General features: G+C 33.7%; 2 protein-coding genes and 1 long non-coding RNA gene across 3 annotated transcripts; 2 read left to right on the top strand and 1 right to left on the bottom strand.

Moving 5' to 3' along the window:
- Nucleotides 1-9,621: 9,621 nt before the first annotated feature.
- LOC119603141 (gustatory and pheromone receptor 32a) lies at nt 9,622-19,365 on the top strand. The gene is made up of 5 exons (XM_037955055.1): nt 9,622-9,760; nt 9,843-10,951; nt 18,101-18,163; nt 18,493-18,582; nt 19,258-19,365. The coding sequence occupies exons 2-5, from the start codon at nt 9,851-9,853 to the stop codon at nt 19,339-19,341; spliced, it is 1,338 nt and encodes a 445-aa protein (XP_037810983.1). The 5' UTR covers nt 9,622-9,760; nt 9,843-9,850; the 3' UTR covers nt 19,342-19,365.
- Nucleotides 19,366-19,594: 229 nt separating this feature from the next.
- On the top strand, nt 19,595-20,229 carry LOC119603144. The gene is made up of 2 exons (XR_005231394.1): nt 19,595-19,961; nt 20,096-20,229. It is a non-coding gene; the product is annotated as an uncharacterized LOC119603144 (long non-coding RNA).
- Nucleotides 20,044-25,697, bottom strand: LOC119603143 (manganese-transporting ATPase 13A1). The gene is made up of 8 exons (XM_037955072.1): nt 24,521-25,697; nt 22,571-23,523; nt 21,544-22,489; nt 21,285-21,481; nt 21,072-21,214; nt 20,867-20,999; nt 20,644-20,787; nt 20,044-20,566 (listed from the first exon to the last, which is right to left on the bottom strand). The coding sequence occupies exons 1-8, from the start codon at nt 25,548-25,550 to the stop codon at nt 20,447-20,449; spliced, it is 3,666 nt and encodes a 1,221-aa protein (XP_037811000.1). The 5' UTR covers nt 25,551-25,697; the 3' UTR covers nt 20,044-20,446.
- Between the last annotated feature and the right edge of the window lie 705 nt (nt 25,698-26,402).

The following is a 26,402-nucleotide window of genomic DNA, read 5'->3' on the forward strand; positions in this document are numbered from 1 at the left end:
TGAATAAAACGTTTTAAGGAACCTATAAAAACCTTTTCGGCCTTTTAAACAAAAAATAATGAGTTTTCGAAATAAGGACGTAAAATATATATCGAAAATGTATTTATAGATTCCTTAAAACGTTTTATTCTTTAATACTATAGATCTGTGCCGCCATGTAGAAATTTAACAGCTATTCACTATAGGTATTAAGTGGTATGATACAAGCCAAAAAGGTTTTTTAGCTTGTTTTTACACATTACATTAGGGTGGCCTCAAAATGGTACTTGCTGATGTTCCCATCGAAAATGAAAATTTTCTGAAAAATTACAGCATTTGTAGTAATTGTGTTATGTCCTTGAAATCATCTCCCAAAGACCTTTCATATGATACTAAATTTGTATCTTATAAACAATTAAACTTTAATTTTAGTTGGGAACATTGACACCTTAATTTTCCTCCATACAAACGGGGCCACCCTAATGTATATTGTTTAATCGAAAAACAGTTTTCGGTAAACCGAAAAACCGATTTCTTTATAAGTCGGTTTTTTATAAATGCTACTTTGGACTCACCTAATATTTTTTTGTGATGTTTATTATACCCCATAAATATACATACATACATAAGTTTGTCATTCCGTTTGTATTTTATATGTACATACCCAATAAGCATAAACCTTTGAAATGATGTAAATACATATTTGAAAACATATTTAAATATCATACATCATAGCCTTTGAGAACAAATTTGAAAATTTTTGTTTTCAAATGGAAAATTCGTGCCATCTCAAACAACAAGGCAGTTAGAAATCAAACCTGTTTTTCAAATGTATTTCAAATTTAAAAAAGGCTAAAGATAAGCTTGAAACTGAAAATTTTTTCAAACGTATTTCAAGCAGAGACAGTAACTGTTATAAATTTTATTATAAAACTTAAAATTTAATAATTATTTTTCAAGCAAAATTGTTTTTCCTCAAAAATAAAATTTAATGTTAAGTTTTATTTTTTGTTCAAAAATAAAACTTATTTCTTGATTTTTATTTTTTGTTCAAGAAATAATAACCTATTATTTTTGAGTTTTATTTTTTTCATTGAAAAATAAAAATAATTTTTAAGTTTTATATTTTTGCTTGAAAAAATAAAAGTTATTCTTGAGTTTTATATTATTTTCTTCAAAAATAAAACCTAATATGAAAATATATTCTTACAAATAAATGAAATTTTGATTAAAATATAACATTACAAAGAAGTAGTTGTGTTATATTCAGGCAAACCGAATCTTATATGTATTGTCACCATCTAAACGTATCTAATAAACTTAAAGTGAGTTTGGAAGGAGGTCTTAAGAAGATGGTTGTGTATCGATCTATTCGGAATTCTTTATTACGATTAACTCACTTATTGGATTAACACAGTAACTACTATATTATGAAGAGTGCCTTTTATGGGACTTAGGTTATTTATGTACCGAACTCTGTGTTAAACTAACTTTTTCAACTTTTCAAATGAGACCTAATTTTCGCCACATTTTACATGTGATTTCGGACAACTTATACTCTTAGGTATTATTTGATCACAACTGCTATATAAGAGTTTAAACTTTATTCTGGAAGGACTTTTCAGGTTTGCACTATACAGTGCATCCAACAGTCAGATGTTCGTATTTGACTACATTGTCTTAGAATATTATAAGAACCCAGAATATATGTATGTATGATCTTATGTGAATTTACGACTGCGATAAGTTACAAACGAAATGACAAAATCAGATTACCCCAATATTGGTGGGTATAAAAAGAGATAATGTATCCATAAATTAGTGTTTATGTAATCCAAAAAAACCTTGACATAGACATAAAAATCCGAATTTTCAAACTAAACCTTATATTGGATGCACATATTCCATATTGAAAATTTTATAAATATCAATATTATCATAGCTATGCGTTTTAGATAGTGAAGAGTTAAAATGCATACTTTCCTTTTTTTTGAAAATTTCTTAAGAAAAGCTCAAAAAATATTATAAAAAGTAATTTCTCTAAACATTTTGTAAAAGAAAATGTTTTCATATTGAGTTTTATTTTTGAAAAAAATAAAATAAAACTCAAGAATAATTTCAAGTAAAAAAATAAAATTTAAAATAGATTTTTATTTTTCAATGAAAAAGATAAAAATCAAAAATAATCGTTATGATTTGAACAAAAAAATAAAACTTAAGAAAAATTATTATTTTCTGAGTAATATATAAAACTCAAAGAATAATAATTAAAATTAATTTTTTTAAATAAAACATAAAAAATAAAAATCATTGTTTTAACCGATAATGCATCTTTACAGAAAACAAATGGTATATTCAATTGACTTTTACTCTTAATCCTTGTATTTGATTTTTTTTTTTTTTTTTGTTTTAAATTTTAAGAATAATCATTATTTTCTATCCCTGATTTCAAGTATTCTTTATTAGTATTTTCATGCATTTTTCAAACCCTAATTATAATGCTAACTATTGCAAACTTCATATATTTTTGTACATCACCTGAAAACAGGACATTCATTTTATCATATTGTCAAGACGGCTTTTGTAAACAATAAAAAAAATAATACGAGGATTTATTTAACTCAAAGAAAATATATTTATTAATTTAAAATAAACAATACGGATATTAATAAAACAAATACGGTCGCGCACGCGTCTATTCTCTTGCGAATTCAGTTCTATATTAATTTCCTGACTAACTCAGAAACAAAATATATTAAATACAGAGTCGTATTCTCAACACAGGGTGATAGCTCGGCCTATCCTGCTACCAAATCGTCCTCGATTTCGTTGTCGTCATCTTCGGAAGGTTCATCCAAGGTAGGACAGCTATTACACCATGGTTTCATCTTATCTGCTGAATACACAGAAGAAAACTTTCGGTTGGTGACCTGAATTCCCGGCACGTCCTCTATTAGATACCGGTCATTTCCAAGGACTTTAGCCACAATATATGGGCCTCGAAATTTCGGCTCAAGTTTACGTGAGTCTCCTGTGGCGGGTGCTTCGTTTTCCAATACAATGATGTCGTTTTCGGCATACTGCTTCGGGGCGGCGTGTTTCGCATTAAAACGCTTCTCCCACTTTTCGCGCTCTTGTTGAATATTCTTAGCTGCAATGTTTCGCTTCTCGGTTATTGGCAACGAATCTTCATCAATGTCGTCATGTATGGCTGCGACCAGATAATTTTGCACTACATCCCGCAGCTTGAAGTCGAAAACTAATTCATTAGGTGAGAATCCAGTTGTTAAATTTATTTGCGAATTTACAGTCCACTGGAGCTCTCGTAGTGTTAAGTCCCAGTCCTTCGGGTTTTCAACGGTTGTTCGGATATAGTTGAGTATTGATTGGTTGGCACGCTCAACCTGTCCATTCGCTCTCGGTGTTCGTACGGCTGTCTTTACATGTTTGATAGAGTTGTGAGCACAAAATTCCTCAAAAACCTTTGAGGTAAATGCCGTACCACGATCGCTAATGATACGTTTTGGAAGGCCAAAATACGACGTCATTTCATTTAAGGTGTTGATAACGGGTAACGATTTTGTACTACGGACGGCTTTGACTACCAGATATTTACTGAATGCATCAGATATGGCAATTATGTAGCATTGGCCCCGTTTACATTTAGTAAATGGACCCAAATGGTCAATGTGTATTGTCTGGAAGGGAACTGGTTCGACTTCATCATAGTGTAAACGGGCTTCTGACTTCCCAGCGTGAGCCTTATTATAGCAACAATTTATACAACTGGCGATGTAGTCTTTGGTGTATTTTCTTATTTTAGGAAACCAGAACTTCTGTCGTATCCTTTGAATTGCCTTCTCCAAGCCGAACTGTCTTCTCCAAGCCGAACCGTTGCGCATGCAGAATTCCATCTTAATCTGTTTATCCTGGTCGGTTTTCCGATCTCCACGTAAAACGGAAATAATCTTCTGTAGTTTTTCATCACCCAATTGCATAGTGACTATCCAGTCATCCAAGTCGGCAGTAATTTTCATTATATAGTCTGGCTCTATTTCCACTGGTGGCATATCGGGAGCTCGGCTTAGGGCGTCTACATGTAACATGCGCCGGCCCTCACGGTGTATTAGAGTGAAATCGTACTCTTGTAGTCTTAACCACCACCTAGCTATTTTGGGTTTAAGTTCTTTGTCATTCTTCACCTTCGCGACAGCAGAACAATCAGTCACGAGACGGAATGGCTTGCCAAGCAGATAAATACGAAAGCGATCAAGTGATTCCACCACAGCCAGGACTTCAAGTTCGTAACTATGATAGCGGCTTTCAGCATCGGTACAGTGTCGGCTAAAATAGAAAACGGGTTTCCAGTTGACATTATCATCGGACTGCAATAAAATACCGGCGAGACCCAAACTGCTTGCATCGGTGTGAACTTCGTGTTGGGATTTGGTATTATATAACGCTAGTACGGGTGGACTCGTAAGTATTCCGATGAGTTTATCAAATGCCATTTGTTGATCTGGGCCCCAGGTGAAAACAGTTTCGGTTTTCCGTAATAGTTTCGTGATCGGCTTAGTTATTAACGAGTAGTCTTGGACAAACTTTCTGAAAAACCCAGTTAAGCCCAGGAATCTTCTAACTTCCGTGATATTGTTCGGTACGGGAAAATTTCGGATGGCACTTGTTTTAACGTCGCCTGGTTGGATACCATTTTCATCGATTGAGTGTCCCAGGTATGAAATTTTCGTCGCCAGAAAAATGCACTTATCAAACCGAAGCGTAAGACCAGCTTCCACTAGAATTTCAAAGAATCGTTCAAGGCGAGAAAGACCCTCTTCTACGGTTTTGCTTGGAATGACCACGCCACTAATATCTCTCCATTGCCCATCTTCGAAATAAGTTTGTCCATAATAGACTGGAAAACAGCCGGGGCATTGACGAGCCCGAACGGCATGCGGTTATACTCAAAATGTCCGTCGTGCGTAACGAACGCTGTGAATTTGTTTGAGTCCTCGTGAACTTCAATTTGATGATACCCCATTCTTAAATCCAAAGTTGTAAAATATTTGTTGTCGGCCAGCTGGGCGAATTGTTCATCCATGATAGGCATAGGGTATGGCATCTTATCCGTGATTGAGTTGAGTTGGCGGTAATCGACACACATGCGATGCTCGCCATTACTTTTGGCCACTAAAACAACAGGTGAAGCGTAAGTTGATTCCGACGGTCGTATTATATCGTGTCGTAGAAGGTCATTCGTTATACCTGTTAAAATGGCACGTTTAGCAAATGGAACACGATATGGTTTCATTTGAATTGGTGAATCAGATTTCAGGTTAATTTCCAACTTGGCCACGTTACACCTACCAATCTCGGAGGTATTACCAGCAAAACATTCATGATATCTCAAAAGCACGAGTTTGAGTTTTTCCACCTCAGTCGGTATTAGTGTAGGAGAGTGGTTGACGTTATCTACTTTCTCCAATCGACAAGCATCGTCCTCTATAATCAACCGTTTACCCTTTCCACACAATATGTCACAGCCCAACAGCACGTTCTCATTCATAAAATTGTCGTCTACAACAAGTAGATTACTCACAACACTATTCCCATCAATTTCAACGGATGCCTCAATTTGTCCGGTACATACATATTGACCACCAGCAAAACCTTCCAGCAAAATGTGGGTATCCTCAATATTACCCACTATGGCGGCATAAGATTCCCCAACTAACGATCGGTTACTACCAGGATCAACAAAAGCATTTGTCGTGTTTCCATTGATCTTCACTCTCTTAATAATCACGTTACTTTTACCACCCACAAGTTCTGGTGTAACATCATCAATCTTATTCACCGTTCCCTTTGGTCCAGCTTTTTCAGGGCACTTATCGGTTGCATGTGTCGTTCGTTTGCAATTGTCACAGCGGGGCTTACGTTGCGGTTCAGGGCACTTTACGGAGTAGTGGCCTAATTTAAAACAGTTGAAACATTTCACATGTTGTTCGCCCTTAGCATCGATATTCTTCTTATTGGTTGGTGTAGCCACCACAGGTAAAATCCTCCTTGGCACATTGGTTGCATGTTTAATCTCATTATAATTGCAATAAATAATTATATCCTTCAATAAATCGTTGCACGTCTGATAGTTGTTGGATATTTTTCTCTTAAGATCGGGATCATTTATACCGTTTATGATATGACGTATTATTGCAGATTCGGGAATATATGCCTTAGACCCTATAGCAACCATTTTATAAAAGTAGTCCTGCGGAGATTCATTATTCCCGCGTTTGGTGTTTGCCATTTCGATATGGACATCGGCCACATTTGAAGTAACTGGAAAATCTCTCAAAAATTTCGCACAAAAATCGGCCCACGTAACAAATATTTCCACTGTGGAATCAATCCAGTATTTTGCAGGACCACTTAACTTCTGTTGCACTGCAAACAATAATATTTGGTCATCCCAATTATAGGCTCGCTTAAGACTATCAATTCGTCTAATAAACTGTTGAGAGTTCAAAGATATTTCAACAGATGGGTTGAAATCCGGTAACAGACCAATTATCTCGTGTACATTGTTATACGGGTTATACGACGAGTACCGGATCGGTTGTGTTGGCGGTGGTGCGGTAAACGGTGAATTACATGTAGGTGCCATAAACGCAGCATTAGTCGGTGGGTTATACGTTTGTGTTGTAGTCGGAGTATACGGCTGTGTTGTAAAAACTCGAGTAGTCGGGTGATACGTTTGTGTTGTAGTTGAATTATACGGCTGTGTTGTAAAAACACTTGCGATCGGGTTATAAGGTTGTGCTGAAGGTGCACACGTAGTCGGGTTATACGCTTGTGTTGTAGAAACACACGAAATCGGGTTATACGGCTGTGTTGTTGCAACATTCGTGAGTGGGTTATACGGCTGCACTCTAGAAGCACACGTAGTCGAGTTACTCGTTTGTGTTGCAGAAACACACGAAATCGGGTTATACGGCTGTGTTGTTGCAACATTCGTGAGTGGGTTATACGGCTGCACTCTAGAAGCACACGTAGTCGAGTTACTCGTTTGTGTTGCAGAAACACACGAAATCGGGTTATACGGCTGTCCACTAGTAGAATATACGAGAGTAGTTGGTGATTCCAATGAACATGGCAAGGAAAAAGTAACAGTCGGGTGCACATTATCATTAACCTGTGGTTGAGTAACATGTGTAATGCTGCTTATTGGTGAAAAAACATTTGTACACGTAGCTTGTACATCAATATTCTTAGTCGTTGTTGCCTTTGGCGATGACACGATGGCAGGATAAAAACCTTTATCACGTAGTTCGACTAAACTCTTTTCCAAAGCATGTACCCTATCCAATAATTGCGATCCATTGGTAAAACTGGAAAAATGTTCTTCTGAGTAATACTCCTCCAGACGTTCGATTAGCTGTTGTTTATTACCAGACGTTGGTAAACCAATTTGTTTGCACCGTTTCTTCAATTCATCGACTTTCATTTCTTCAATATTACGACCAGGTGCCATGAACTGTACTTATTCAATAAATTCGTTTTCCTTTTTTCCAACGAAATTTAAAACTGCTTCTCTCTAATTTATTGTCCGTTACAGTTTTTCCACGAAACGACGTCTACTGCGGCAGAACAAAATGAAAACGTAGAGACAAAACAATACATACAAACAGCGACATGCATATACAAAATTCAACGGAAATTTTGCAAACACCCAACAACAGCAACAATGAAGCAATTAAAGTTCTCCTTCACACGTTTATAAATCGCGAAATTAATTGTTCATCCCACTTCTGAAAATTGTCAAGACGGCTTTTGTAAACAATAAAAAAAATAATACGAGGATTTATTTAACTCAAAGAAAATATATTTATTAATTTAAAATAAACAATACGGATATTAATAAAACAAATACGGTCGCGCACGCGTCTATTCTCTTGCGAATTCAGTTCTATATTAATTTCCTGACTAACTCAGAAACAAAATATATTAAATACAGAGTCGTATTCTCAACACAGGGTGACAATATTCTTCAATTATATTTCCGATTATTTTTCAATATTTAGCGTTTTTTCGCTCCCTTGATGTAGAAAAATTGTTGTGTTTTTATTTTTATAGAATAATTTATTTTTTGAAAGAAAATTATCTAAGTTCAATTAAAACAGAACTTTGAAAATTGTATACTTATCACACATTATATTTTATTAAACGTTTTTTGAAATTATAATTTTTATTTCAAAGGCTACACTTTTTAATTTGAAAAATACATTATTTAGTTAAGAAAATTTTAAAAAATTTTCACAGGTTTGAATCAATGTTTATTCCGAGTCTTTAAATACAGTGAAGTCGATTAAGCTTTCTCCATCTGTTTGTCTGCCCGTCCGTATGTTTGTTGAAATCAATTTTCTGAAGACTCCAGATATCTTCGGCACCCAAATCGTAAACAATTCTGTCAGACATCTGGAAGTTTCCTACTTAAAAGCAGCAAAATTGTTTCATAAATAAAGGAAATATGAACAAAAATCCAAGAAAACCTCTGAAAATTTCATCAAAACTTGAGATGTTTGGTGCATGCTAATACAAAAATAAAAATATTCTATAATATTGAACCTATAAACATGAAATTAAACATGTAGAGCACGGAGTAATCGAGAACAAATAAAAGGGGACTTTTTGGCACTTTTTCCTTCTTCAATGGATACTTTAAGGTTATGAAAATCTATAGGAAAGGATTTTTGGTACTTTTTAGTTCTATAACTGGTACTTTTTGGTTTTTATTCACACAAGCAGCACCCCAATTGAATGAAAATCTATAAAAAGGGACTTTTTTTTAACTCCTACTGACTGTTTTTAATACATCATGGTGAAGGGTATATAAGATGCGGCACAGCCGAATATAGAACGCTTAATTGTTTTATTTAGATGTTGATCTAAATACATATGTAACATAATTATTTTATATATACTTATTGTTAAAAGCAGAATAATTACTTAAAGAGCCAATATAATTTTAAATAAAGACCATTCAGCCTTATTAAGAAAAGTTGTCATAGCGGAATATGAGTCATTTTTACATCCTAACCACTATAGTGGCAAGGGTAATATGTGTTTGTGCTGATGTTTGTAACACACAAAAATATTAGTCATATTACCACAGTATTCCTATCGCAAAGACAAGTATGTGTTATGTTTGGCCCTATTTTGCAAAACTATTGGGTTTGGTTGAAATATAATACCTATACAAAAAATCTGCAAAACTATGTTTTATAATAAATTTTATATACATAAGCCTTAATTATTACGATTTTCGTAATGATTGGTCCCAATTTGAGGGTAGCCCCATACAAAGACTCCTTCTCCTTTAAATATACTCCAAACTAGTTCACCCATGTCTAACGAATGTAATAACGAATGCGACAACGACTAAGGCAACGAACTTTTAAAAGGATAAAATATATTTATGTACATATGTATGTACATAGTATTTTGTACATACAAATAAATAAATATCAAAAAGTAAATTTAAATTTTGCTAAAAAAATATATGTATGCATACACACTGTGTTTAAGGCGTCAGTATATATTTCATAACATTATTATTTAACCGATAAGATTCTGAGATAAAAAATTAATTTTCCCTAAAAGCAATTCATTACATTTACATGAACATGTATTCGTACAGTCATTCAAATACTTTACATTACACGTAGTTACTTCGTTCACTAACAAGGACTCACTTGGAGTAATAACATTTGCCGTTGACAAAGTAATTAATAATTATATTTAAAAAGCTGCTAAAAAAATATTTATTAAAACAATTATTGGAAAACTCTATATTATTTAAAAAGGGTATAAGATGTGTCCTGGACCTTTTTCGGTTAATATGAGTGGAGAAAAAGTAAAATCATCACCTTTACGTCAAACAAGTAGAAGTGCATTCATGATGGACTCAAATAATAACGAGTCAGAAACGTTTTTAAGTGATATTACTGACCTTCTCTACATATTGAAGGCGACAGGGCTCTTGCCCTTCTTTCGAGCTATATCCAACTATGAACTAGGACCTCCATCTATATTATCACGTATCTACACTATTATTGCTCATCTTCTGATTCATTCGATGACGATTTACAATCTTTATAACCTATTCTCGGATGGTTCCACACAACTATTTTATTCGTATCGTGAAACGGATAACATAAACTATTGGATTGAAATCCTTTTGTGCATTGTAACATATACAACGACAGTTTTCTTATGTTTCAGAAACGGGAAATCATATTTGAACATTTTAAATGACACTCTCAAAGTGGATGAGGAAATAAGTCGAAAATTTTCGATTAATATGGTTAATAATTGCGGATTTGCCATCAAGTTCATTATAATAATAGTAATTTTCCAAGTTTACATAATCATTTTACAAATATTGTCAATCAAGGAACCATTAACTGTGGCCTCATACATTCTCATTGCATTTTATTCATTGCAAAATGGTTTGTCGTCAATATTCATCGTGTATGCTTCGGTTCTCTTGCGTATTATAACGGTACGTTTCGAATTTTTGAACAAAATAATAACTGGTTACACGTACCGTGAGCAGAAGGCAAAAGTCAGACAACGAATTACACGTGTGAACAACGGCGACATTTTCTCACAACCACGATCCATGGAAAACTTTCCAGATGAGTCACTATTTGCCTTTCGTATGTACAATAAATTATTGCGTCTCTACAAGGCTGTCAATGAATGTTGCAGTCTAACACTGGTCGTCTATATGGGTTATGCATTTTATTCGATTACCACAACTACATACAATTTATTTGTTCAGATTACAACACAAATGGACAGTGCAATGGAAATGTCTGTGAATGTGCTGCAAATCTGTTTTGTATTACTGTTCATTAATACTATTATGTTGGCCCTATTATCGCGGTGTGCTGGACAAGCTACAGATCAGGTATGTATCAGGTATATATTATATTTATATTGGGTATAGAATCATTTTTTGACTCGATTTAAAGGTCGCAATTTTAAAGATAATTTAATTAAATTTGGCACGTGATCTTTTATTGTCCCAGGGATGAAGCCTATTGAAAATGATTAAGTTCGGTCCATTATTTCACCTATCCTTCATACAACTGAACGCCCGAATAGGACATGTAAACCGTGTAATCAAACTACAGGTTGCAATTTGAGTTCATAATTATGTTTAATATACTCATATCTATGCTTGTATGTTCAATAATTCAGAAAATCAAAGAAGTACCATTTGATTGACGAAAAAGTACCAGAAACTATCATTTTATTTTCATTTCATCAGGATGTCTGATAACACTAGTTTACAATGATTTTGCTCTTGATATAAAACCTATATGGATTCTTCATTTTGGCCTTCTAAGTTCAGAAAAAACATTAAAAAAATCTAGGACTTCAAACTTTTGAATTATTCATAAAGAAATGAATAGATGCCATTTTTATCGCTTACACATCCAAGAGTTTTTCGGAAAATTATAAATGAGAATGTAAGAAATGAACGATGAGGCATAAATTCACATCCGTACGTTTGTAATTCTGGAATAAAATGTCAATAATATATTCAAAATTTATAATTTTTTAATTAAAAAAAAAAAATTCAAAAAAATGATTAAAAATCGGGCCAATAAGAAAGAAATTTGGTTAAAAGTGGGTTAAGGAAGTCCAAAATTTTATATTATTGATTTTTTTCTGAGTTGATCAGTTGTTAGGTTCCCAAAACAGGTACAAGCACCCAAAAGTCAATACTCATTTTCAAATATTTTTCCAGCACTAGAGATGGTAAGTGAAACCACATTATTCAATATTTCGACGTATAGGAAAAAAATAAAAATTGTTAATTAACTACCGGACATACATAGCCCTTTCTAAAAATATATGTTTCATTCCATGATCAAACAAAAAATATTAATTTGTAAACTTGTGTTATGTTTCTAGATTAATTATTGCAGAAAAACCAAAAAGTACCATTGAAGAATGAAACAGTACCAAAAATCCTTTCCTAAAGATTTTCATTCACTCAGTATTACATAAAATTCAAAAAGTACATTTTGAAGAACCAAAAAGTCTACGCTTCTACGTTCTTATTTACTCCGGGCACTACATGCTTAATTTCATGCTCTAGGTTTAATATTATAGAAAGCTCAAAAAGTACCAGTACCCTTCGCGAAGGTTACGGGTATCACAGATCATATTTATAATTAAAATTCCACATATTTAGAGCAATATCCCACCACACTTTATTAAAATCAGACTTTATCTTTAAATATTTTGTAGCAATTTTTGAATTTTAAATTAAAGGCGATTGCATATATTAGAGATAGTTGAAGTCGTGGTCTGATTTCTATTGATTGATAGAAATGGTATTCATACATACAGTGGTGGAAAAATAATAGAAACGACTTTATTTTGTGGTATTTTTCTCAAAAACTATCCGTTAGAATTTTATGTTTTATAACTTAAATAAAAGGTATTTAACACTACTTTCTTGTGATATATAGAGTTTACAAGCTTTTTTGCTCCATTATTTTTTATTGGCATTTGAAATATTTAGCATTGGAAAAAATAATAGAAACGATTCATAGTATTACACTGGAGACATAAGCTAAGTTTTTTTTAAACGGCGTTTTTGTATTTATTTTAAAAACTTTAATTGTATTATATATTATATTTTGATATTCCCAATATCAAAATATACTTTTTCCTAGGTTCTTTATGTTAACGTGTGTTTTTTTCAACGCCTGGTTGACCATATGAGCTCTGACGACTGAATTGTAGCCACGACTTTCAAATTTTCTTAAATAAAAAGTTAAAGCAGTGAAAGAATTTACTTAACATTGTTAAATTACTTAAAAAATTAGTTCTTGAATAGATTTCGTGCCGAAGAAGTTTTGAATCTGCTTACAGATAACAATAATCCACCGATTTTTTTGCCCAGATTTTGAGCAATATTTCACATTTTGGCAACTCAACCCGTTCTTGGGCTTAAATATCAAAGTTGAATTTAAAACTAAAATTTAAAGAAATGTAAAAATTTCGAAAATTAAATTTAAATTTAGGTATAGTACTGTTTGGGAATTAATACTAGTACATATATATGTAGATCTATTGCAAAAAATAAAACAGAATATTTTTAAATGAGGAAAATAAAATATGTTTTTTGTTTCATTACCTTTTCTAAGATCTAATACGTTTATTTTATGAAAAAAATTATAAAGAATATTCTTTCTGAATTTTTAATATGATAGGGTGAATTTTATCTAAACTTACGTTACAGTAAACTACCTACAATTCAAACTGAATTATAAAATTGTTTAGATTTTGTGAACTTTTTGTGTTAAATTTAACTTATATTAGCATAATTTCACAAGTCCATCAGTATACTTTGATATTTAAGGGCTTTTTTAACCACCAAGAACGGGTCGAATTGCAAAATAGCGAAATATTGTTCGAAATTTTCCCAAATATCGGTGGATTCTCGTAATCTATAAATGGATTCAAAACTTTTTCTTCTCGAAATCTTCTCAAAAACAAATTTTTTAGACAATTTAACCATTAGAAGTCATTTCTTTCACTATCTGAACTTTTTATTTAAGAAAACTTGAAAGTCGGGCCTCTGACTCAGCTGTCAGGATCCATATGGTCAATCAAGCTTCGAGAAAACAAATGTTTACATAAAAATTAAAGTAAAAAGAATACTTTTATATTGAGAATTTCATTTATAATTAAAATTTTTAAAAATAAATACAAAACGCAGTTTAATAAATCTCAGCTTATCTCCCCAGTAAAATGCTGTGAATCGTTTCTATTATTTTTTCCAATGCCAAATTTTTTAAATACCAATAAAATGTGACGGACCAAAAAAACTTAAAAACTCCATATATCATAACAAAGTAAACTTAAATGGTTAGGTTAGGTTGATAGGAGGATGTATACTACATCAAATCCGAAGAAATACACCTAGGCCACTATCGGGCCTGTTGTGCGCTCCAATTCAAGAAAGAAAAAAGAAAAAAAAAATTGTTCACTGAATGTATTATTTTTCCATGTTCAGAAACTCAGTTTCCTGGACGTAATTCCTAAGAATCTTCCAATCGGTGTTGGTTAAGAATGTTATTTCCGGAATAACATCACTTCCAAGATACTTGGATCTAACTTCGACGAATGCCTGACAATGGCAAAGAAAGTGCTCCAGAGTCCGCTCACTGTCCTCTCCACATGCTCTACATTCGTCTGAATCCGCACGTCCAATTTTGTATAGGTGTGCTCGTAATCCTGTGTGTCCACTCAGAATACGTACCATCATACTAACCTCAGACTTGCTCGTTTTGAGAAGATTTCTCGTCTTGCTCTCATCAGGGTCACCCCATAGAATCTTTGTGGTTCTACCCACCGTTTCATTATTCCAAGAGGCCTTATGGGATTCTCTCATCAATACTTTTAATTCAGCTTTTGTTGCGTCGAATGGTTTTGCGTTTGTCAGGTTAACTACATCGAGCTCCCTTCCCTTTAAAGCTATTACATTCGCCCTTTCGTTGCCGACTACTCCCGAGTGGCCTGGTACCCATATGATATGAACCTTACCTCTGGGAGAGTATTCAGTTAAAGCTTTCTTACAATCCAATACGGTCTTAGATTTAATTCTATCACCTGATATCGCACAAATTGCCTTCTGGCTGTCGGTAAATATATTAAGCCCTGTGGGCGCCATATTTATTCTAATCCAATGCCTGGAAGCTTGTGTTATGATTAGGTAAACGGTGGTATATTTCTGTTTCTGGGTCTTCAATATAGAACCCCAGGCCCACTTTGTCCCCTAATTTAGAGCCATCCGTGTAGCAACGGATTCCTACTGGTATTTGCTCTAATGTTCCGCTTGACCAAGACATTCTATCTGGGATTAGCGTTTCAAAGTTTCCGACATATTTAATTTAATCCAGAAACCTTGTTGCGAATCGTCCAAGGTTCCTGGATTAAAGCTATATGTATTTTACCTGTGTTGAATTTAGCCATCAGAGCGTTGGTAGCTGTCTCGCTCCGATGGAGGTTTATTTGGATAACCTCAATCATGGTCATCCATTAAACTGTCTTCCAGCGAGTTGGTGGTCACCTCCTCGCTCTTTGGATTTGACTCCTCCGGATAGCCTGAAGTGGCTATTAATGCAGTGGGTACTGTTGATGGCACTGCGGTGTCCTTATCAGGAATAGGAATAGCAGTATTTTTAATAGACACATTCCCAATTCTGGAGAGCACTGCTGTTCTGTCTTCTGGCGGGTGAGTGATTTCCTCCTCGCTTTTAGGATTTGACTCCTCAACATTGCTAGTACTTGCTAATGATGCTTTGGGTACTGTCTTAGGTGTTTTAGTGTCCTTGTCGGGGCCGGTTTTGACAGCCTTTTCAATCGGCGCCTTCCCAATTTTGGAAAGGGCAACTACACTTTCTTCTGGCGAGTTAATGGTAAATTCCTCGATTTTAGGATTTGACTCCTCAACGTTATCAGTAGTGGATACTAGGGTGATCGACTCGATTTTTCAACCGGTTTTAAAACCGGTTTTTTCTGCTTTACCGGTGTCGGTTTTTTCTAAATGTTGATTTTTCGAATATCGAATAACACGGTTTTTTCACTTTTTAAAAACCGATTTCGAATACTTTTATTTGCTTTGTATTCAAAGATTATTTAAATTAAATTTTGAAGTAAATAATAATACAGCCCGTTTAAATTTTAAAAATATTCGAGTCCAGGAACTAGGATATATTTTTCTAAAGCACCATTGGTTAAACTTTTTTGATTTTCCTAATTAATTAAAAAATTTCATTTGTTAAATTGATAACTGTTTAATAAAATTTTATTAATCTTAAGATTATATTCCAATTACAATAATTAATTTACCGCTGAAATATTATGGAAGTGATGGAATGCCTATGAAAATTTCCTAAAAGGGCTTTAGAATAAGCTAGGATTACATAGTACCTTATGTTTAACAGAAGTGTCCACTTTTTTCCTAATTTTTTTTTTATATTAAAGAAATAATGTAAATCAGACGACTAGATCTAAAGTTATAATCTGTTAAACTGTTAAAAATCATTTCGGGCCATGTTTTATTAATCAAATTTAAACATAAACATTAATTTCTTCAAATTAACATATTTTTTTTTATTTATTATGAAAAACCGGTTAACCGTTTTTTTCTGAATTTGAAAAATATCAACCGGTTTTTTTGAAATGTCAACTATTCGAACTATTCGAAAACCGGTTTTTGGAAAATGTCGAATAATCGATCACCCTAGTGGATACTGATGCTGTGGTCTTAGGTTTTTTAGTGTCCTTTTCGAGGCTTGTTGTAACAGCCCTTCCAATCGGCACCTTCCCAATTTTGAATATGACAGATTTAGAGGCGAAGTAAGCCCTACCTTTATTCTTGGCAAGACTAGTCATGGATTTCTGGTCGATACCTATTACAAATAAAGTTCCCTCAGGTTCTTCTTTCCTGTAAAAGACATCCCATTTTTCCACGGCCAGCTCAGCATTCTGACCTCCAAGAATTTCCAGTATACGTTCATTAGCCAGTTTACTGCCCCATCCTTTTATGTAGACAGTGGATTTTAGGAGCACCGGAAGCTCGCTCTTCCTTGCCAGTCCCAGCCTAGCGCCGTCCCAGGGAGGAGGGATACTTTCCACCAAGTTCTTTAGGGTGCTAACACATTGGTGAGATGCCAACCTCATCAACATCACGCCCATGAACTCGCAGCTCTCGCTCTCTATTGGTTGTTTGCCCTTTGAAGCGATTGCATGGTCCACAATCTTATTGTTGACCAGGTCTTCTATTTTACTCTGTTGGTCTATTGGAATTTTGCCTGTCGGATTACCGGCATCGTAAACTGCATAGCAGAGATCGTCCCGGTGCCTACTTCTGGCAACTTTGGCGTAAGATGGCGGCTCTTTTCCTTTTCCTCCGTCTAGCTTCTCCTTCCTCGTTTTTCGGGGCTTCTTTTGAGATTCCCTTACCTTCGAGGTTGATTTCGCCGACGTGTTCGTCTTCGGAATATCTGGCTTGGCGTTGTCACCCTTACTCTCAGGATTCTGACTTGAGGTTCCTTTGAGTGAAGTATGGCTTGGCTTCGACTGTGTATTAGAAGACGGGGAGCTCTTTTTCTTCTTAGGTTTATTTTCAGTTGTCAACTCCTCGGGAGACCTGATCCTTTTTGCCTCAGATCTTGTGAGAGAGTCCGATTTTTCCTTTGGAGTGTCGTGGGATTGACTAACTATGATTTCCTGAAGCATCTTTTTCAACTTCCTCCTCTGTGCTCCAGAAAGTCTTTTCTTAGTAATAGGTAGTTTAGCTATGCTATCACTCACCTCTTTCACCATTTGCTCTACTTCATCCTTTTTGGGATTTGCTATAATGGTATTATTATTATTATCATCTGAGGATTCAGAGTCGGAACCCTCAGCTATATTTAAAGGCTGAGGTAGCTTAGAGCTCTCTCCGAGTACATCCTTCTCTTTCACCTCTATATTTTTGCCAGCGGCATGCTGTACACTTGACGCATTGTCCGCCACAGAGGCCAAGGTACCCACCTCCGCAGGATGACGACGACACGTGACTCGCGAGTAGATCAACACTTGCCGCCGGTACTGGGTTATTTAGGCCCTGCACCGTAACTTTTATCTTTTTATTTTTATTTTCCATATTTGTTTTTTCCAGTTTTTTGGTCCGCGGGGAATATAATATTCCCAGGTGGTGGACAATCTGCACTCCCTCAGCTTAAGTGAAATTAAAGCTGGGAGAGGACAGATGGTCCATCACCACCCCCTATCCGCCACCCGGGGACGCGCTCGGTAGGAAAAAACTGGAAAACTCCCCCGAGAGTAAACTTAAATACCTTTTAATTAAGATACAAATCATCAAATTCTAAAAGGTAGTTTTTGAGAAAATTTAGTTTTCACCACAAAATAAAGTGGTTTCTATTATTTTTTCCACCACTGTATGTAAGTATGTTAACTTTTCTAATCACATTATTTAAATCTACTATTCTATTAATCTATTTAATCATTTACTTTTATATTTTAGGCAAATGAAACATCGGAGATACTAGCACGCGTGTATGGTAAAAGCAAGGAGTATCAAAATATCGTATGTCCATTAAATAAAACTATATAGAAGGCTAATTATTTCAATATCTAGTAATAAGTTCATTTATGTCAGTTATTGTACTTAGCATTTAACTTTGATGAGATATTGGAATAATGGGTCTTTAACATATTATGTAGTACAATTCACATTCATTTGTACATGATGTTTCCGTATTCGTCAGATTTGCAGGAATAGCAGTAAATAGCTGTCATAATAAAAATTTCAACATGTTTTTTGTTTTTGTGATTATTTCAGACCAGCGTAACCGGCGATTACGGAAACATGTGTACCGACTTTATACTAAAATCTTTATTATATTTCTATTGCAGGTTGATAAATTTTTAACAAAAAGCATTAAACAAGAAGTACAATTCACTGCTTATGGTTTTTTTGTTATCGACAATTCGACACTTTTTAAGGTAAAATCATAAAAAATCATAGACATGTACATAGTAGGGAAGTTGAAAATGCCAGTTTAGCTAATGCAAATGAGTAACCTAATAAGAAATAGTATTCGCTAAAGAAAAAGCGAATGCAAAAAAGTAAGGGAATAATAAAATTAAGCATTCGTTTCATCCCTAATATGTACATAGTATAACACAATATGAGGTACCAAAATTCTGAAATTCTTACAAACTTTCCATAAGTTTCTATTCATCTAAAATAATTTATCGATATTTTGCGTTCACGCCCATTGCTTAAACGAACATATAAATCCCACAAATTATAGTAGCTACAGTCCTCACAATTTGCACAAACAAGTCATAACGTTTGTATAATTATTTCTGAGAGGGCGTGAGATCTATAAGTTAGAATTTTTTACGATTTATTTTTCCTTGTATCAGGTTTCTGAGATATCGTCATAAAATTTAAAAATTCCGTTTTAGGAAATAAATGAGACTTTATAATAGCGCGAATACACTTTTATTAATAAAATCTGTTATGCCATCTGATAATCCAATCTTTAAAATAACCTTTAACCTTTGAAACAACAACCCATTATAGGGTTTTTTGATTTTATGACGATATATCGCTCAAAATGTTCTCAGATTTTGTATAAGTAATACATATATGCAATTTTTACTTCATTTAAGATATTTTCGGCCGTTACAACATATCTGGTTATTTTAATACAATTTAAACAATTGGAAGAATCAAAAACGGTGGATGCATCATAAAAATCAAATTAAATTTTTAACAAGCTATATTAATATTTTTTCTTATATGAATTTATATTTTATTAATCAATTAAATAATGTTCATAATTTTTTTATTATAGCAATTTGTAAAAATAAATTGATCTATTTTATGTACACTTACATTTGTTAATGTATATATAATATACATATAAATAATAAAACACTTGCATATTTGATCTTTGCATAAATTGTTTGACTTTAAAGTGAGTTGAATACGGATTTATCAAAAAGTTCTTATTTTATTGTCTACTTTTTATAAAAAAAAAAACATTAAATAATATTGTCTATATTTTTTAAAAGTTTGGAGCCAATTATAATATTTATAAATAATTCGGCAAATAAATGCACCAATATTAAATGCATATCAAAAGCTACACCGACTTTACACGTGTCGGTGCTACAACAACAACCAATATCAAAGGTGTGGTCGCAAAAGTGATGTATTGATATTATGGTAATAGACACGAATCTCTGTTTTTTGAGTTCCCTGCAATTGTAGTACACGATCCATTAGATTTCGTGGTTCTCACCTAAGACTTCGGAATGTTAAATGGTTAGTTTGCGACTAGTCCAAGTCATTTATGGAATGCTCTTCACACGTAAGTTTAATTGCAAATAAGCGAAAATATATTTTGTAATTAAGCTTTATCCTCTTATAAGTATAACAATATTTATTTTTATTATAATTTTTTTATTTGTAAAATTAAATATCATTTACATTTGGTAAAAAAAGAAAAATACTCGTAAATAACAAACATATTTTTATATAAATGAATAAGATGATGAGCTTTTACGACATTGCAGTATAAGAAGAATGCAAGTTAATTACGATAATGAGCCAGAAGTACTAAATTATAACAAAAAAAACGAAACACCATTCACTAAAAGAGAAATATTTATAAACAGATTTAAATTCCAAACAAGAAGAGAAATAAAATAAACTTATTTTCACAGCTTTGGAAAAGCATAAGCGAATAAATTATACTAAGATAATAAACAAAAAGAAATTCCATAATTTAAATAAATAATTCAAAAACTAATGGATTGATAGAGATAAAGAGCATAAATACAATAGAATGATTTCTTAGCAACTCAGTACTTTTGATTTTCGTCTGGTTTCACCAAAAAGGAATGAACATATTCTATCAGCCACAAACGCTGCTATGGTATCAGCTAACAAAACGTATATCAGTATTTGGCGGAACTAAAAGAGTGTAAAATAACAAAATAAGTATAAAACTTTAAAATTTATGAACATCCAGAAAGAATCTAAAAACTTACATCACTTGGAAAATCGACAATTTCAAAAGTGTTTGTCAAATCTGGCGATAGACCCAAGGCCAACATAATCACTAAGCCAGTAGACACAAGAATTGAATACAAAAGTAAACGATTCTCTCGCAAACTTTCCATAAACGGATGACCCTATTAATGAGAACACACAAACAGAAGAATATGTAAAAATAATAATAATGTTGCAAAGGGAAAACTAATTATGAATTACCTTGTAGTTAACAGCAAATGTGGACACTTGTAATGCCAAACAAATTATGTATACAGTGCTGTTAATAATATTCGGCTCAAACTTTTGTTTCTCTTCAGCATCCATGTCAATGTACAATTTAACTTTTCCTTCCCTGAGCAAATAAAAGTTTTTTATTATTTGTTGATATTTTGTTCATAACTGATTTATTATCAAGTGAAAATACCTTGGTGGTGCCCTGGCCGTTGCCTCTTGTGTTAAGTAAAACAATGCTGTGAAGTGAACAGCAAATTGGCACAGTATTGTTGTGACCGTGTAAAAATTGAAAATATTTGGCAGGGGTGCTGTTTTCGAAAGGGTTTTTAAAGGCTACAAAGCAAAGTTATTGAATTATTTTTAATAAATTTATAAGTGTATAATTTATAAAAAGTTTACTTACTTTTGAACGTGTAATGAAAAGGAAACAGGCTGCAATAAAAAGACCCTGCAGTGTGGCTTGAGTGTCACTGAATTTTACGCCGTCAATGTAGAGTACAGATTGACAATATGCAGAAATGAGAGCATTTAAAGCCAAAATTTTAAACATTTGCAATGTCGTAACTAAAGTACAACGTCCCTGTTTTATGATATGGTTAACTAAAAAATTTAAAAATAAATTGAGTTTTTTATTATATCGCACATAACTAAAAAGAACATACCACACATAATCGATGAAGATTTGCTAGTAAATGGTGCTGCAATACTAGCATCTCCCAATTTTACAACCGACACTTGTTCCTCATCAATTTCTCTTAACACTGTTTGTAATCGCGCTTGAGTTTGGGCAATTTGTTCTCGCCTCTGTTGTAGGGCACGCTCACGTGGTGATAATGCTTGATTTTGTGGTCGATTAGCCAGTGAAGTTGGAGCATTACGACCACCTAACCGTTGATTGGCAGTAGCTGCAGCAACATTAGTTGGGGTAGCAGCATTTTCAACAGTACCAGTAGCCGTAAGGGCAGTGTTGGTATTTCGCTTTGTTGGTACACCAGAAAGCAACGAGACTCCAACATTTGCATGTTTCAAAGCACCCACATCGTTTGTACCGTCACCACACATAAGAGTACAATAGCCGAGATGCTTAAGCGTGGTAATAACATATTCCTTCTGCTTGGGAGCAAAACGAGCGCAGACTGTAACACGCGGTAGAATTTTTAACATATACTTATGCTGATGTTCCTTTAGATATTGTAGACCTTCACCGGTTATACATAGATCAAAATCATTTAGGGAGTCAAATTCCAAGTCAAAAACATTTTCGCCGTCAATAGAAACCCATTGCCATTCTCCAGCATTCTTTTGAGATGCGGAAAGTACGAGCAGCTTCTTTCTTGTGAAACGCAATTCTTTGGCAACATGACAAGCGGTCAAAGGATTGTCGCCAGTAATCATGACCACCTTATGTGATGCTTGTATAAGTTCTTTGATGACACTCTTAGAATCTGGTTTCATGGGGCAGGATATTATAACAAAACCAGCAAAAGTAAGATCACATTCGACATCTTCTCGTTTAAGTTCGCGTACTTGTTGGTTGCTCAAATTACCGAATTCTTTAATACCTAAAGCTAAAACACGTGCTCCGCGACGAGAATACTCTAGGAAGGTCTATAATAAAAAATATGTATTGTTGTGGTTTTTGCTAAATTCATAAAAAAAAACTTCGTAATAAATGTGAATACCACCTACCTTTTCATAATTTTCTGGTACATTTTTCAACATTTTTATTAAAACTTCTGGTGCTCCCTTAACTGTTCCAATGTAATTGACCTCATTACCGAAAGGCGACAAATAGCCAGCCAAAACAGACATGCGTTTAAGAGCAGAAGAAAAGTAGAAACGTTGATAGATGCGCAGTGGTTTCAATTTGCCCCTTTTTGGTATTACACTTTCTTGTTTTGTAAGATTCCAATCGACAGCAGTTAGAGTTGCCTTTTCCAGAGGATCTCCAACCAAACCGTCTTCAAGCATTACCAATGAATGGCAAGTGGCCAAAACTTGAATAGTACTGTCTTCAGCTTTTTCCATTGGTATGATTGCCCCTTCAGCAGTTAGTCCCGCCACGCCTTCCACCATCAAATTGTCTGATGTCAGGGTGCCAGTTTTATCGAAACAACAGATTTGTACTTTGCCAGCAAAAGGAATACGGAAAGGTTCCGTACAGAAAACAAATAACTTTGATAGTTGCATTAGCGAAGTGTTTACGGCCAATGTTAATTCAATTGGTAAATCAGGGGGTATGATGGATGTCAAAATCAATGTACACTCCAAAAATAGTTTGTAACGATTACGCTCAGGATCTTCGCTGCCTTTAATCCAAACATAGGAAGCGGCAGCAATAGCGAATATCATGAGGAATACAATGAATGCAAATGTTTCTAAATTATTTTCCGTTACACGCTTGACACCAAACAAAATTGTTCGCAATAATTTGCCTTGGGATGTATTGAAACCGGTACGAATTACGTAGCCAATACAACCTCCATCTGGTGCACGCATTGCGTCTTTAGTAGGTGCTGTATGTTGAACCACTTTTGTGCCACCAAACAAAACGAAAAGTTTGCCCTCGCCGTCAACATCGAGTTCAGTGTTTAGATTATCAAGTGATTCTAATGACTCTTTCATTTGTGGTACTGATTCGCCTATAAAAACAAATTAAGAGAAAATTTTTAAATAAAAAAAATTTTTTACTTGGTGAAGACTTTTTTGATAACATCTTTTTGAATTCTAATGAGTAAACCGTTAACGACATCTAAATAAAGTTTGCCACCAATTTTGCTCTTTGTTAAATTATTTGACTCATCTCTGATCGTCAACATAAGCACCTAAGGATAAGTTACTTCTACGAAGTAAGAGATAAATAAATACAAATAGATCTACGTCTCATTAAAATTTTAAAATACATTTTGTTTTCATAAAATCTTAGAAAAATGTGTTGGAACTGAACAAAAGCTTTATTTATAAAATTGTTTATGAAAGTCCTAGTTGTCGACTTTAAAATAAAGGTTTGACCTCTTTCGTGCTTCCTTTCTTCTTTAAGATATCTTAATCTTTAGTTTAAAACTACATTAAATTCAAATACAATTTATATTGCTTTTATTTAACTGCAAAAACTTCAACGGAATGGAAATTATGATGTAGTGAAATAAACCATCTTTTTTATTTATTATTTTCCAAGCTTTACGTTAATATATTTCAAAGTAGGAATAAAATATGAAAGAGTTTAAAACTTTATTTTAAAGTTGAGAGATTGGACTTTCACATGACAAACTTTAGGACACGATCTCTCGAAACTTGATGTGATCGAGAAATTCAAATGTCGGATTCGTATTCATTGCAACTCAGTCCTTTAATCTTTTAATCTTTGGATTAATTTGTTTACCTGTGTAAGTAATTACTTAGAAATTGCTCTTTAAAACAAAAACCATTTTTATAGTTAAGATTTTGAAAAAATTTAAGGAATTCCGTAATTGCTAACTATTTCAATTCAATACATTTGGTCAAACAGACAACTCTTTTCAATTCATTTTGTTGAATAATCGGACTGAAATCCCACCCCTATAGAATAACCGTTTAAGAAATTGTATACAAACCTCACCTACAAATCTAAATTGTATCTTATATCTATAAATAACTTACCTGTTAGCATACTCTCATCTACGATACAACTTCCACGCAACAAAACCAAATCGCAAGGGACAATATTGTCATTTTGAGATCTGGTTATTGAAACTAAATCACCGGGTAACAACTGATCTGATACCATTTGTCTCCACTTATTCTGACGAAAAACATTTATCAAATACGGCTTATTTCCCATTTTACGAATTTCGGACATATTACGCAACTGCTGTTGCACCAACGTACATTCGAATACAATTAACATGCAGAGTGTGAATAAAGAATAATACCAGTATTCGTCCAGGCACCAAAGACCGACAGAAAATATTTGAAATACAAAAAATGGAGCAGTAGCTCTCTCTATAAACAATTCGAAAAATTCTGGTACAACCATCTCCATTTGATTGTTACCATACGTCTTTTCAGCCAATGTAATCGCAGCCTCCGTCTCAAGACCACGTGACTTTGAATAATGCTGCAAAAGTTCATTGATTGGAAACTCAATTCCTCTAAAGGTAGCTTTCTCTTCATCCCAAACGTATTTGGTTTTTTGAAACAGAAAATAATACATTTCTCGGCCATCCTCTAATGTCGTCCTTCTAATATTTACCATTTCGGATGAGCCATTATTGGCTGTCGGCACCACTTTAGCCAGAACACCCACTTTCGGAACTTTGACCTTGCGACAGTTCAGAAACGCCAAAACATGAACACTCCAATAGCAGCAAAGCAGCGTCAAAACATGAACAAATGCTATGGCTGCAATAGCCACAAGACCGGCTTCATAATATTCTTCTACACCATAGACCGCTATCCATAAATAAAATGCTCCCAGATACAGAAGTGTAAAGGGTAGCACGACAATACTTAAAATTATGGGATTCCGTGCATAGAGTGTTACATATTGTACTAAATCATCGATACCATGACTGGTGCCAACATTGCCTGTATTTTTGTTTTTGGAATTTACTGCATTGGCGGAGTCTAAGGCTTGTTTTTGCAAAATTAATTTGTTTTTGACATCTTTTTCTTCTTTGCTGCCACTCATTTTATTCACAATTTCATTAACTTTTGATCGTCATTTATTTTTGGAAAAAGTTTTACTCAATTTTCCAAATAATTGATCAGGAAAATTTAATGAAAATTCATAAATAGTAAAAAGCACAATTTTATTCGGCGACTTGAAGAAAATTATGAATTGTCAAAATATTTTTACAAACTATTTGACATTTGTGACGTGTTCATTTTACAATGTTAAGTTGCCAAGCCACTTTTATAACAACGGTATTAAGGTATTGGGACAGTTAAGAATTTGGGAATGTAATTTTCGAGGTCCAAGGTCCGGTTGCACAAAATACGAATAAAAATTTTCTTTCTTGTTTTATAATTAAAAGCGTATTTCAAAATGTTCACACAAAAATAATTTTTTTGTAATTTCTCAACGTTTTTTTTTTTAATTTTCCTCATTTCCTCTGCTTAGTGTTTCCTTGATTATTTTTTAAAAAACTTTTAGATTGTATGCGCAGATTATACTTTTAAAATGTTACGTTAAGCAAATAAGATACACAGTCCCCGATAGTGTAGTTGGTAGTGTGCTACCCTGTCAGTCTGGGATTGTGGATTCGAATCCCACCAGAGACTCTGATCTGCATCATTACGGACGTAAGGCTATCGTCAACCTGCTCGGTTATTTGTAATTATTTGTAATTGTAATTGACAAATGAATAAATAACATACAAAATCGTATTTTGTACCATATAAACATACAAACAACGATTTTATTGTACGTTTGTGTACGCCTGTTGTGTAGTGTATGAGAGTGTTTCGTGTTTGTAAAAATCAAGCATTTGTATGTTTGTACAAAAATTTAAAAAATTTGGTTTTTATAGACCTGGTCCAC

Source organism: Lucilia sericata, unplaced genomic scaffold, assembly GCF_015586225.1.
Source record: "Lucilia sericata isolate MDLA Ls3-8-SP2 unplaced genomic scaffold, ASM1558622v1 Contig000009F_arrow, whole genome shotgun sequence".
NCBI classification, from domain to species: domain Eukaryota; kingdom Metazoa; phylum Arthropoda; class Insecta; order Diptera; family Calliphoridae; genus Lucilia; species Lucilia sericata.

Excerpts from the sequence above, each read along its gene's own strand:
- LOC119603143 (XM_037955072.1), bottom strand. The coding sequence starts at position 25,550 with ATGAGTGGCAGCAAAGAAGAAAAAGATGTCAAAAACAAATTAATTTTG. Across the intron at positions 20,788-20,866 it reads CATTTGCTGTTAACTACAAG|GGTCATCCGTTTATGGAAAG; the intron begins GTAATTCATAAT and ends TCTCATTAATAG. Across the intron at positions 20,567-20,643 it reads TTGTCGATTTTCCAAGTGAT|TTCCGCCAAATACTGATATA; the intron begins GTAAGTTTTTAG and ends ACACTCTTTTAG.
- LOC119603141 (XM_037955055.1), top strand. The coding sequence starts at position 9,851 with ATGTGTCCTGGACCTTTTTCGGTTAATATGAGTGGAGAAAAAGTAAAA. Across the intron at positions 10,952-18,100 it reads CTGGACAAGCTACAGATCAG|GCAAATGAAACATCGGAGAT; the intron begins GTATGTATCAGG and ends TTTATATTTTAG. Across the intron at positions 18,164-18,492 it reads GCAAGGAGTATCAAAATATC|GTTGATAAATTTTTAACAAA; the intron begins GTATGTCCATTA and ends TTTCTATTGCAG.